The 13,480-nt window shown below is 37.1% G+C and overlaps 1 protein-coding gene across 19 annotated transcripts in view; it reads left to right on the top strand.

The window, feature by feature from the left end:
- Positions 1–13,480, top strand: part of ERC1 (ELKS/RAB6-interacting/CAST family member 1) — a 539,792-nt gene that overhangs the window by 369,728 nt on the left and 156,584 nt on the right. The window contains exon 17 of one of the 19 annotated variants that reach the window (XM_038576371.1): positions 10,396–10,621. The exons of the other annotated variants lie outside the window; for them this stretch is intronic. Within the exon in view, the coding sequence (XP_038432299.1) occupies positions 10,396–10,408 (13 nt within the window). The 3' untranslated portion in view covers positions 10,409–10,621. Of the gene's footprint in view, positions 1–10,395; positions 10,622–13,480 lie in introns of those variants that run through there. 19 annotated transcript variants of the gene reach the window in all.

Raw genomic sequence — 13,480 nt, 5'->3', positions numbered from 1 at the left:
GGAGACCCGGGATCGAGTCCCATGTCAGGCTCCTTGCATGGAGCCTGCATCTCCCTCTGCCTGTGTCTGTGCCTCTCTCTCTGTGTCTCTCATGAATAAATAAATAAAATCTTTTTAAAAAAATAAAATAAGTAATCCTAAAATTTGGAAACACAAAAGATCCTAAATCATCAAAGCAAGCTTGAGAAAGAATAGTAAAGCTGAAGAAATCGTGCTCTCTCTGGTTTTAAACTATACTACAAAGCTATAGTAATCAAAATAGTGTGATATTGGGGATAAAAACAAGTACACAAATCAATAGAACAGAATTGAGATCCCAGGGACGCCTGGGTGGCTCAGCGGTTGAGTGCCTGCCTTTGGCTCAATGTGTGATCCTGGATTCCCAGGTTCAAGTCCCACATCAGGCTCCTTGCATGCAGCCTGTTTCTCTGTCTACCTGTGTCTCTGCCTCTCTCTCTCTCATGAATAAATAAATAAAATCTTTAAAAAAAAAAAAAAAGAATTGAGATCCCAGAACTAAATTCAAATACATACAGACAACTAATTTACAAGAAAGGAGCCAAGAACACATAGTGGAGAAAGGACAGTCTTTTCAATAAATGACATTGGGAAAACTGGACAGCCATATGCAAAAGAGTGAAACTAGACCACTATTTTACACCATATACAAAAATTAACTCAAAATGGATTAAAGTCTTGAAAGTTAGGCCTCAAAACATAAAATAGCTGGAATAAAATATAGGTGATAACTGTTGATATTGGTCTTAGTGCTTTTTTGTAGATCTGACTCCAGAGGCAAGGGAAACAAAAAAAATAAATGGATTATATCAAAACTACAAAGCTACACAGTGAAAGAAATCATCATCAAAACAGGAAACCTACTGAATGGGAAAAGAATTTTGCAAATCATATATCCAACCAGGGATTAATATCTAAAATATATAAAGAACTTGTACAACACATCACAACACCAACAAAAACCAACCCAATTAAAAATGGACAGAGTTTCTAAAAAGGTATTTTTCCAAAGAAGACACAGGTGGCCAACAGGGACGTGAAAAGTTGTTCAGCATCACTAATAATTAGGGAATTGCAAATTAAAGCTGTAATGCAGTATTGCCTCATACCAGTTAGAATGGCTATTATCACTGATATCAAAAAGACTAGAAATAACAAGCATTGAAGAGGATGTGGAGAAAAAGGATCTCTCATGTACTCTTGGGGGGAATGTAGAATGGGTACAGCCACTAGAGAAAGCAGTATAGAGATTAATGAAAAAATTAAGAATAGAACTACCATATGAACCAGCCCTTCCTCCTGTGGGTATTTATTCAAAGAATTAAAAAAAAATGCTGATTTGAAAAGATATATTAAAAAGAGATATGTTTATTGTAGCATTATTTACAATAACCAAGGAATGGTAACAACCTAAATGTTCCTTAATGGGTTAATGGATAAAGAAAATATTGTGTATGTGTGTATCTATATAAACACACACAGAGAGACATACAAACACACAAATAATCCCTTCACTCATTTGCCCACCTTTCACCCCCCCCCTTCCTCTCTGGTTACTACCAATCTGTTATCTCTATATATTTTGTTTTGTTTGTTCATTTGTTTTGATATTTTAGATTATACATACAGGTGAAAATCATACAATATCTGTCTTTCTCTGACTTATTTCACTTAGCATAGTATCTTCAAAGTACATTCATATTGTTGCAAATGGCAAGATTTCATTCCTTTTTCATGGCTGAACAGTATATCACTGTGTGTGTTTCCTCAACCTTTTCCAATATGGCTTATGCTACCAGCCCTGAAACTGCTTTCCATGATAACTGGAAACCTTCTAAAAGCTAAACCAAACGAAAATTTTGCATTCTTTGTTTTGACTTTGTCTATAAGCCCTTCAAAGTATTTGATCACTTATTTCTTGAAATTCACTTTCTTTAGCTTTCAAGATACATTGTCTCCTTGTTTTCTTCTACTCCTAAGACTATTCTCTCCTCAGTCCTTTACAGACTTTTATTCCAACAGTGCTATGTGCCTCTCTTCTAATCGTGGTGGTTTCATGCACTCCTGTTGTTTCACCTACCTTCTATGCTCATCATTTCCACATCTATTTATAATTCAGGGCCTGGCTCCATGCCCATCAATACAACTGCCTATTAGATACCTCCTTTCCCAAATTCATAGGGTTTTTATAATAAAGATTAAATTACTTAATCCATGTAAAATGTTTAGCAGAGTAGCCGGCTCTGTAGTAGTCATGTTGGCACTATTGATTACAGTCAATTTTTTCCCAGATGTTCATGCTCTTTTATTCATTCTTTTGAGATCCACTGACTTATTGTTAAGTCATCACTTTCCAAACTGTTTTCTTAGAATATTAGTATGTTTCCAGGTGTTAATTGGTGTTCCCCAGAAAACTGAGGAAGGTAGGGTTCCATGGTCATTAAGTTTGGAAAATAGTTTACAGGGGCAGCCACGGTGGCGCAGCGGTTTGGCGCCGCCTGCAGCCCAGGGTGTGATCCTGGAGACCGGGGATCAAGTCCCACATTGGGCTCCCTGCATGGAGCCTGCTTCTCTCTCTGCCTGTGTTTCTGCCTCTCTTTCGCTCTCTCTGAATAAATAAATAAATCTTTAGAAAAAAAAAAAAAAGGAAAATAGTTTACAAAAGGGTTGGCAAACTTTTTCTGTGAAGAGCCAAATAGTAAGTATGTTGAGCTTTGGGGACAATTTGATGTCTGCCACAACCACCCAGATTTTCTTTTTCTTTTTTTTTTTTTTTTTTAAAGATTTTATTTATTCATGAGAGACACAGAGAGAGGCAGAGACACAGGCAGAGGGAGAAGCAGGCTCCATGCAGGGAGCCCGACATGGGACTCGATCCCGGGTCTCCAGGATAACACCCTGGGCTGCAGGCGGCGCTAAACCGCTGCGCCACCGGGGCTGCCCCCACCCAGATTTTCTGTTGCCATAGAAAATACATAAACAATTCAAAAAAAAAGAAGAGAAAAGAAAATACATAAACAAATGTGTATGTTTTGCCCCATTCATATTTTGTTTATAGACATTGAAATTTTGCATTTCAAATCTTTATAAAATGCTGTATTTTATATATTCTCATATATTATAAGTCATATATTTCATACATAATATGTCACAAAAATATTTTTCTTTTTCATTTTTCCACTGCTTAAAAATGTAAAAGCCATTTTTTGCACACAGGCTCTACATCAACAGGTGGTTTGTCAGGGTTGGCCTGTGGGCAGTAGTTTGGCTACCCCTGCTTTAAAATATAGCATCTTTTTAAAGATATGTAATCTATACCATATATTTGACCATGGAAATCTTTTTTTCATGGGACATTTGTTGATATCTCTTTCCATACTTCTGTGGAATATACTTTTGAGAAATGCCGACCTAGAGAATAACTGTGTGTGCTAGCAGTGAAATTTTGGGCTGTGGAACAGACTAGAAGTAACAGAAAACTATCTTGTCTTTACTACTCCTCTGACCAGGTGAGGTAACTAGACATAGAGAGAATATACTTTGGAAAATGGAATTTACCCCTGCAAGGAAGGCACCAGTTAGACACTACAGCTGAGCAGATTGGCTGAGTCAAAAGTAGACTTGATAACATTCCTGCCGTCAATCAGCTTTCAGAAATAGGGAAAATGCGTACATTGCTATGGTGTATGACAAAATAGAGGTACTCTAAGATAAAATAGTTGAGGACGAAGATAACCAGAGGCCCCAAACAAAATGTAATCAATAATAGTTATCATTTTCTCTAGCTTTAAAAACTTTACTATTCTTTTTAGAGTAATAAAGTTTAAAAGTTTATTGTATTTTTAAGTAATCTCTTTACCAATATGGGGCACAAACTTAGAACCCCGAGATCAAAAGTTGCACATTCCACTGACTGAGTAGCCCGACACTTCTAAAAGATTTTTAAAAACTTTTAGTTTACAGCAGCCCTTGGGTAGCTCAGTCAGTTAAGTGTCTGCCTTCAGCTCAGGTCATAATCTCAAGGTCCTGGGATCCAGCTGCCCACCCCACCCCCAGTTGGGCTCCCTGCTCAGCAGGGGGCCTGCTTCTCCCTCTCCCTTTGCCACTCCTGCTTGTGCTCTCTCTATATATAGCAAATAAATAAATAAATAAATAAAGTATTTTTTAAAAATTATACATACAGTAAAATTCTAAAACTTGTTCTGAAATATATTTTTTAAAGATTTTATTTATTCATTCATGAGAGAGAGAGAGGCAGAGCCACAGGCAGAGGAAGAAGCAGGCTCTACGCAGGGAGCCCAACATGGGACTCGATCCCAGGTTTCCAGGATTAGGCCATGGACTGAAGGCAGCGCTAAACATCTGAGCCACCCAAGCTGCCCCTGAAATATTATTTTACCTGTCATTTTCCTGTGTCTTCAAGAAGTAAATGTGTGACGTAGAAGGGAGTGATGGTTATTGCTTTACTACTTTTGAGCATATTTTCTCTAATAAAAATAATACCATTGCTATACAGGGAAACTTAAATTTTTTTTTAAAAACCACACACTTACCAGAAGGTTTTGCATTTCTCGTTGTTTTATGCCTGCTGTAACCATGTGCTCCTTATATACATGCAAAGGAAGAATAGGTGTGATAACCATGCTTTCCAAATTGTGTTTGGCATTTTACAAGTAGCTAGAACCTAAGAAAAATGCAGAGAAGGTAGGATCATCCAAGCTGACAACAATAATAATTCATCTGCCAAATGCAAGCACAGCCCCTTGCCCATTCCTATAGAATTTCCCCACCAGATGTTTCATTCCAAAGCTGTGTAGGAGAGGAGTTGTTATCATTTTTGCCAACAAATTGATAGCAGATGGATAGAATTGTTGAATCATTAGTAGAGGAAGGTAATAAACTACTGAATTTGTTTTCATCTATTTTGGCCACCAAGTGCTTTTGGTGACCTTTAAGATCTCAGGAACCCTAGTATCTCTAGTCCCCTCTCAGACCATCCACAGTTACATATATCCCTATAGATTTTTTTATGTTTCATATATAGCCTGAAGAATATTATGGATATTTAGTTATTGGAACATTACCCACTTTTTTTCAGGCAGTATACCAACCAATTCAAACATTACATGTTCTGTGTAATGTTGGATAATTTTTTAAATCAAGGCACACTTAGTTCTTGATTATACTGCAGGATGGAGAAATGAGTACCATGATACCACTGGCATTCTTCTAACAAATGTCATAGCAAACAGGCTTGGAATGCAATAGGAGCTTTAAAAACAGGCAAGCAAACCTCTATGGTAGCACAGTGTGGACAGCTGGTATGGACATGTTATCCATCTATGACTGGGAAAGGTTAACTAAACAGTGGGACAGTGACAAAGTGCAGGGATTAATTGCTTAAAGCGTTCAATAATTCTTAAAACAGACAACTAAATAAATGGAGGTTTCTGGAGTTTGAATTCTGAGAAACAGTGTAAGACTTTATTTTCCTTTGGAAACAGAGACTTCCTTAAAAGACATAACAAGTGGTATAGCCCGAAAGTGTGAGTAAAACAATAACAGGTGTGCCTTATTTTGAAGGGACTATATCTTTATAAGGGAGGTTTATATTCTGATATTTTCTGTTCATATTATACCATTAAACTTGAGGCAGAACAGACATACTATTATGAAATAGTAAAGAAAAAATGAAAGAAAGACCAGTATAAATCTTTTTGTATACATCATCCCCAGATGTTACTGTGAACCCACCACTTAGCTTCATCTCTTGAGGCTCATGCTAAGCTATCCCTCTACCCACCCCCCACCATCTCCAACAGAAATCAGTGGGTTTAAGAACATAATTCACTAGGGATTTTGATAGGATTTGAATAATCCCCAACAAAAACTCCTGTGGCTGCCAGCTCTTGTTAAAGGCAGAGATTTAGAAAACAGAAGATCCTAAATTCACCTGTCTTGTGATGGCCCTCGCCAAAAAGAAAGGAGGAAATTTACGTATGAATGTATTAGGAGATGTTCCGTAAACTTTTTTTCAAACAATCTGCTGGTAGAGTTACACTACAGAAGTCCTCTCTGCATGATATTTCTAAATCCAGTAATGGTCAATATTATTAAGTGTCTGCAGTATCATCAGAATTTAAGAGTTAAAAAAACAGGTCATTTTCACTATAGAATTGGAAGATTTTCTATGTATTTATTGAATTTGGAACAGTAAATGCAAATCCCAAATAAAAACTCAGTCTTGGCGGGATGCCTGGGTGGCTCAGCAGTTGAGCTTCCTGATCCCGGGTCCGAGCTCCCTGCGGGGGAGGGACGAGAGGGGGGAGCCTGCTTCTCTTGGTCCATTGTCTATGTCTCTGCCTCTTTCTCTGTGTCTCTCATGAATGAATAAATAAAATCTTTAGAAAAAGAAAACAACAGCAAACTCAGTCTTGACAAGGATGTGGGGAATCAGGGATACCTATAATATCTTACTGTTGGTCTTTTTAAATCAGTTCATCTTTCTGTAAAGTAGTGAATCTCAAGTTACCTGGACTGCTTCTTAAAAAGTTAGAGATGCTCATCCTCTGAAATTCAGATATAGTAAGTCAACAGTAGAGCACAGACTTCCATTTTTAATAATTTGTTTTTTATGTTTGAGTTTTTCATGTTGCACACCCATTTTTACATCTGACTAAAATGTCTATGTTTAGGGACAGCTGGCTGGCTCACTCCGAAGGACATTGCTACTCTTGATCTTGGGGTCGTGAGTTTGAGTCCCATGTCATGTGTGGAGATTATTTTTTAGTTGTTTATTTATTATTTATGATAGTCACACAGAGAGAGAGAGAGAGGCAGAGACACAGGCAGAGGGAGAAGCAGGCTCCATGCACCGGGAGCCCGACGTGGGATTCGATCCCGGGTCTCCAGGATCACGCCAAAGGCAGGCGCCAAACCACTGCGCCACCCAGGGATCCCTTTTTTAGTTGTTTAAATAAAATATCTGTAATTAGTCTGTAGTAACTAAAACATTTTCTCCCTTAATCTTTTCATTTTGCTGTATGCATTTTCTTAAAGATGTCTTTCCTGTTTGTTCAACCAATAACAATTGGAATAATAATTCTTATTCAATAGAATAAGAATGGTATAAATTTCTTATGTGTTTTTTGACAAACTGGAATTACATTTTTTCCTCTGAAGAACCCTTGAAGTCATTCAATTTTGCGGAGTAGCTTGAGTCAAAAGCCTCACATTCAAAAATCTTAAAGGATCTGGCATAATGCCAAAGTGTCTCTTCCTTAAAAACCATACCATGCTTTCCCTCTACAATCCTATTCAGTTTTTATGGTAGATGTTTCTTAACTAGAGTCAGAAAGGGATGCTGTTTTCTGTAGGGCTCTACCCACATTTAATGTACTGGGGCTTCTTCAAGAAAGTTTTACTTTGGGATCCCTGGGTGGCACAGTGGTTTGGCGCCTGCCTTTGGCCCAGGGCGCGATCCTGGAGACCCAGGATCGAATCCCACATCGGGCTCCCGGTGCATGGAGCCTGCTTTCCCTCTTCCTGTGTCTCTGCCTCTCTCTCTTTCTCTCTGTGTGACTATCATAAATAAATTAAAAATTTAAAAAGTCCTTTAAAAGTAAAACTTTTTTTTTTTAATGATAGAGAGAGAGTTGTTATATGCAACTGATGGAATCACCAAATTCTACATCTGAAATTAATGATATATGTCAACTAATGGAATTTAAGTAAGATAATCTAATAAAAATTAATTAATTAATTAAATTATTTAATAATTAAGTTGATGCGATTTTAGTCGCTGGCTTGAAAAAAATTTGCATGTCTGTATTAAGCTAATAAAGAACTTATGGAAATCTGTGCTTTGGTCTGTTTTGCATAACAACCTCACTTTCTCTTTAGGGAAGCTTGGTACTCTACTTAAATGCCAGATCTCTGCTGCCTTCTTAATCTTGAGCACCATAAGCAAGATCTAGATCTAAACATTCTGCAGTCATCAATATGCCATGAAAATCTCTCCTGAAATTGGTTTTTATAAAAGTGTTTTCAGGAAAGCAAAACTCTGGGACATTGGACCACATAATGTATCATTTATAAGACTATTGATTATCCCGAGGGCTGAGGTGTAGTTTTTGAAAGCTTTTTACTTAATTGTCAGCTAGTCAGCCCAGAAAGGATGAAACAAATAGATGACTCTTTGTATGAAACATAGGGGAAAAGAGTAAAAAGGATGTCCAGAGTTTATTGGGATCTTATTTATAGTTAGGGAAGCTAAATTTTATTTAAAGTATTCATGGAAGAGCAGCTGGATTCCTGTTTCTTAAAAGAAAGCCTTTCTATTTTTTTTTTAAGATTTTATTTATTTATTCATAGACACAGAGAGAGAGGCAGAGACAGAGGCAGAGGGAGAGGGAGGAGGAGAAGCAGGCTCCATGCAGGAAGCCTGATGTGGGACTCGATCCCAGGTCTCCAGGATCACACCCCAGGCTGCAGGCGGCGCCAAACCGCTGCGCCACTGGGGCTGCCCAAGCCTTTCTATTTTTGCATGAAGTTCTTTATTTTAGACCTTTTATCTCCAGATTGCTTTATTCTGTTGCTAGTACTTTTTATACTCTATATAGCTCTAGAGAAGATTGGACAAGCTTTTGTATAATCAAATATTTATTTCAAGTTTAACCAAATATTAGGACTATAATAAAAATCACCTTCAGTTTTAACCAGGTACTCAGTGTGACTATAAATGATATTTAATGCTGACAGAAAACAAATTGTTTGCAGAAATTCTAAATTATGTACAGTCTAGCAACACTGAAACCATGCTTCTGTATTATACCTTTGAAGTAGATTTAATTAGGGAAAGCATCCGGACCCCAAGGAGGCCAGTGTCATCACTAAGTTCTGTCAGTGCTTCTGCCTCAGACCTTTCCTCTTCTGCTCAGCTCATCTGATCATGGCTCTTCCCACCACCACCACCTAGTCCAACTATAACTGAATAAAAGGCATAGATTTTTAAAGATCTAATTTTCTTTTTTCTTTAGATAAAAAGTGTGAAAGGCTTAGGAAAAATACTTATAGGGTATATTTTAAAGGGCATTTAAATTTGGAAGAATAAAAATACATTATAATTTTAGACATTATGCTAAATGAAATAAGCCAGATACAAAAGGACAAATACTATATAGTTTTACGTATCTGGTAACTAGGGTAGTTAAATTCAAGAAGAGGGAAATTAGGGCAGCCCAGGTGGTGCAGCGGTTTAGCACCGCCTCCAGCCCAGGGCGTGATCTGGAGACCCTGGATCGAGTCCCATGTCAGGCTCTCTGCATGGAGCCTGCTTCTCCCTCTGCCTGTGTCTCTGCCTCTCTCTCTCTCTCTCTCTCTCTCTCTGTGTCTCTCATTAATAAATAAATAAATTAAAAAAAAAAAAAAAAAAAGAAGAGGGAAATTAGAATGGTGGTTGCCCTGGGTTGGGGGAGGAGAGAATGAGGAGTTAGTATTTTATGGGTATAGAGTTTTAGTTGGAGAAAACAAGTTCTGGAGAAAGATCGTGATTTTGATGGTTGCACGACATTGTCAATATATGGTGCCACAGAACGATATACTAAAAAATGATTAAAATAATAAATTTAGTGTTATGTATATTTTACCATAATTTAAAAATGCATTGTCCTTATTGTTGTCATGTTTGCTATGTAACATTCCTCATTCAGAAAATTCTTATGATTTTAAAATTTATTGACTTTTATCAATACAATAAAATGTATACATGTTAAGGGTACAGTATTGTGAGTTTTGACAAACATATACACTGTGTTACAGCCACCATAGTCAAGCTGTAGTACATTTCCAGAAAGCTCTGTTGCTTCCCTGTCCTGTCTTTCTTCAACCCCAGGTCTAATTTGCTGGCAACCGCTGATTTGCTTTATGTCTCTTTGTGGATTAGATTTCAATTAATTTTTATTTTTTAAAACAAATGGAAAAGATACAAACTTTTGTTTTTTCTTACAAATTTAGATACAAACATCAAGTTTTTGCCAGTCTGAGAAGCAGGCAGAAGCTTCATAACAGAAGTGTCAATATCACAGTAGAACTGTTTTCCAAATGTGTCATAACCTCTACTGTTTGGGAATACCAAAATGCTCATATTTCATAAAAAGTGAAGAGAAGAATGAATACAGGTTTTCCATGCTAAATTTTGTTTAATCAACCTCACTTACTGAGCTGTAACTACCAGCAGTTTCTGTTTTTATTGTGTTAACTTTGATTCTTTTCAAGGACTTCTGAAAAATAAACCAGCCCAAGTTGGGATAAACTTCTCTACCCATACTTATGTCAGTGTAAATCTTAATATAAATCAATTTTCTTCCCTTATTTCAGGAGACAGACATAAAGCAAGAGAAGGTCGAGAAGATTCCAGATTATTCTGGGCAAAGTTTGCCTTGCTACTGTGCTGCAAGAAGGTTCTATGAGGCAGGGCCCCAGCATGCATTTATTATTGGATCAAAGGCCTTACGATAATCTGTATTTGATGACATTTGGAAGTTACTTTACATGGGCTCCTGGGTGGCTCAGTGGATTAAGTGTCCGACTCTTGGTTTCTGCTCAGGTCATGACCTTAGGGTCCTAAGATTGGCCACCATGTCAGGCCTCTGCTCCTCCCCCCCCCCCCCCGCCCCCCGCACACACATGTGCTTTCTCTGTCATAAATAAATAAAAAAATTTTTAAAAATGAAGTTACTTTCCAGCATCAAAACAGAAATGTGATATATTTTATAATTTAATATTCATTGAATTATATAGCAGTTTATTATACTCCACCTGTGACTCTTTTTTTTTTTTTTTAATATTTTATTTGTTTATTCATGAGAGATACAGAGAAAGAGGCAGGGACATAGGCAGAGGGAGAAGGAGGCTCCTCACAGACAGCCTGATGTGGGACTCAATCCTGGGCTTCAGGATCATGACCCAAGCCAAAGGCAGATGCTCAACTACTGAGCCACCCAGGTGCCCCCACCTGTGACTCTTAAATCCAAAATTCAGACAGCATCATTTTATCCTTCATTCCTTAAAAATAATTTTTATAATATGATAATTCTATTCATAATACATTTCCAGAGGTAGCATCCTGACCTTCCTGTTTTAAGAATCATCCAATCTCCCCCTCTTTGCCTTTAAATCAATCTTTCTAAACCCTTGCTTTACTTTTCTGGAACTTCTAATGCTACTGTATTATCAAAATCAAATCATTCTGTATTTTGAGTAACCTCTGTTTGTCAAGTTTGGGTCAGAACCCTCAAGGATTTCCTAATCTCTGTATTCCTTACTGATATTCCAGACCATCTCTACTCTGATTCAAAGCCATCTTTTCAGTTTCTTATTCCTTATTGTCTCATCTCATTAGTTTTTATTGAAATATTACAGTTAAAGAAGATAGACATAATACTCAAAAACAAAACAATTTATATAGTATCTTTAATAATCTCTTTAAATACCCACTCATGGAAAGCTCTACCAGTTTTTGGACTTCCCAATTCTACTTGTTTTTTTTGTTGTTGTTCTTTTGTTTTGTTTTGTTTTTTTATTTATTCATAGAGACACACAGAGAGACAGAGAGAGACAGAGACACAGGCAGAGGGAGAAGCAGGCTCCATGCGCGGAGCCTGACGTGGGACTCGATCCCGGGTCTCCAGGATCACGCCCCGGGCTGCAGGCGGCGCTAAACCACTGCGCCACTGGGGCTGCCCTCAATTTTACTTGTTAACAAGAGTTAATACATTAGATGTTCATCATGTAAACTGAAATATTTGTGACTTTATTCCTTTTAATGCCATTTGTGCCCTCTAGAGGAACATAGATTAAATGTCTTATTTATTTCTGCTCTTCCTGTTCCTGCTATTCTGAGAGCAATTACCATGTTATATGGATAAATCTTTTTGGATTAACATGCCCTTTTATAACCCCATCATGTCACCTTCCCTTGTATACCCTTTACTTTGTCTCTTAAATTATGACATCTAGAATTGAACCTATGATTCCAGTTGTCATCTCTCTACTTAGAGAAAATCAGAACTCTTTAAATGAATTATAAATTAGCCAAAGTTAGTGGTCTCTTTTGCAGTCTTGATTTTCTTCATGTTTTCAAATTTTTTCCATTCCCTCTATACACTTGCCTTCCAGCATGCTACTGGGCGGGGGGGTGGGAGGGACCTTTAAAAATAAAGTGAGGGCAGCCTGGGTGGCTCAGCGGTTTAGCACCGCCTTCAGCCCAGGGTGTGATCCTGGAGACCCAGGATCAAGTCCCGCATCAGGTTCCCTGCATGGAGCCTGCTTCTCCCTCTGCCTCTGCCTGTGTCTCTGCCTCTCTCTATCTCTCTCTGTGTGTATCTCATGAATAAATAAATAAAATATTTTTTTAAAAAATAATAAAGTGAAGTAAGGGAGAAGCTTCAATAAGGGAATATGTTGGAATAGTTGGGAAACCAAACTACCACCACATTGGATAGAAATGGAGTCATAATTGGAGGAGTTATTAGTTGAAGATACATTTGTGAAGTGCCTACTCCATGCCAGGAACTATTCTTGGAATTTGGAATACCTTAGTGAACAGAACAGATGAAGATCCTTCTTTTGTGGAGCTTATATTCCAGCTATTTTTCAAGCAAAGGCTTTAGACAGAAAAGGAAGACTGGCAAATAATACCAGAATATATAGAGTACTGAGAGTAATTCATAACAAATAAAAGAAAATAGTTTAGGCATATGCAATGCATAGAATTAATAATATTTATAAGCTTCTGGTGTGGAAAGCCATGAATAAGACTCTAGAAAGAAAACACTATATTTTAAATTTAAAAATGGGATATTATTTACAATAGGCAGAGGCAGAAGCAACTCAAATTGATGAATGGATAAACAGTGTGGTGTATATATACAGTGGAATGTTATTCAGCCTTGAAAAAGAAGGAAATTCTGACACACATGCTACCACACAGATGAACCTTGAAGACATTATGTTAAGTGAATAAACCAGACACAATAAGACAAATAACTGTGCGATTCCCTTTATGTGAGATTCCTAGAGTAATCAAAATCATAGAGACAGAAAGTAAATGATGGTTGCCAAAGGTTGGAGGCAGAAAGGAAGAATAGCGAGTTATTAATAGTTACAGTTTGAGTTTTGCAAGATAAAGAGTTCTAGAGATTGGTTGCACAGCAGTATGAATGAACTTAACACTACTGAATGTACAGTTAAAAATGGTTAAAATGGTAAACGTTGTTATATGTATTTTACCACAATTAAGAATAAAAAGTTCAAAAAAAAAAAAAAAGAATAAAAAGTTCAAAAATATTTTTAAATTAGTGAGCTAATAAATTGGAAGACCGACCAATAAATACATAGAAACATTAAAAGAAAAACTTAAAGACATAAGCCATAAACATAACACAGTTGAGGAAGCAGACCC

Source organism: Canis lupus, chromosome 27 (assembly GCF_011100685.1).
Source record: "Canis lupus familiaris isolate Mischka breed German Shepherd chromosome 27, alternate assembly UU_Cfam_GSD_1.0, whole genome shotgun sequence".
In the NCBI taxonomy this organism is placed as follows: Eukaryota; Metazoa; Chordata; class Mammalia; order Carnivora; family Canidae; genus Canis; species Canis lupus.
The sequence above is the reverse complement of the archived record's forward strand: the minus strand, read 5'-3'. Positions and strand labels throughout refer to the sequence as shown.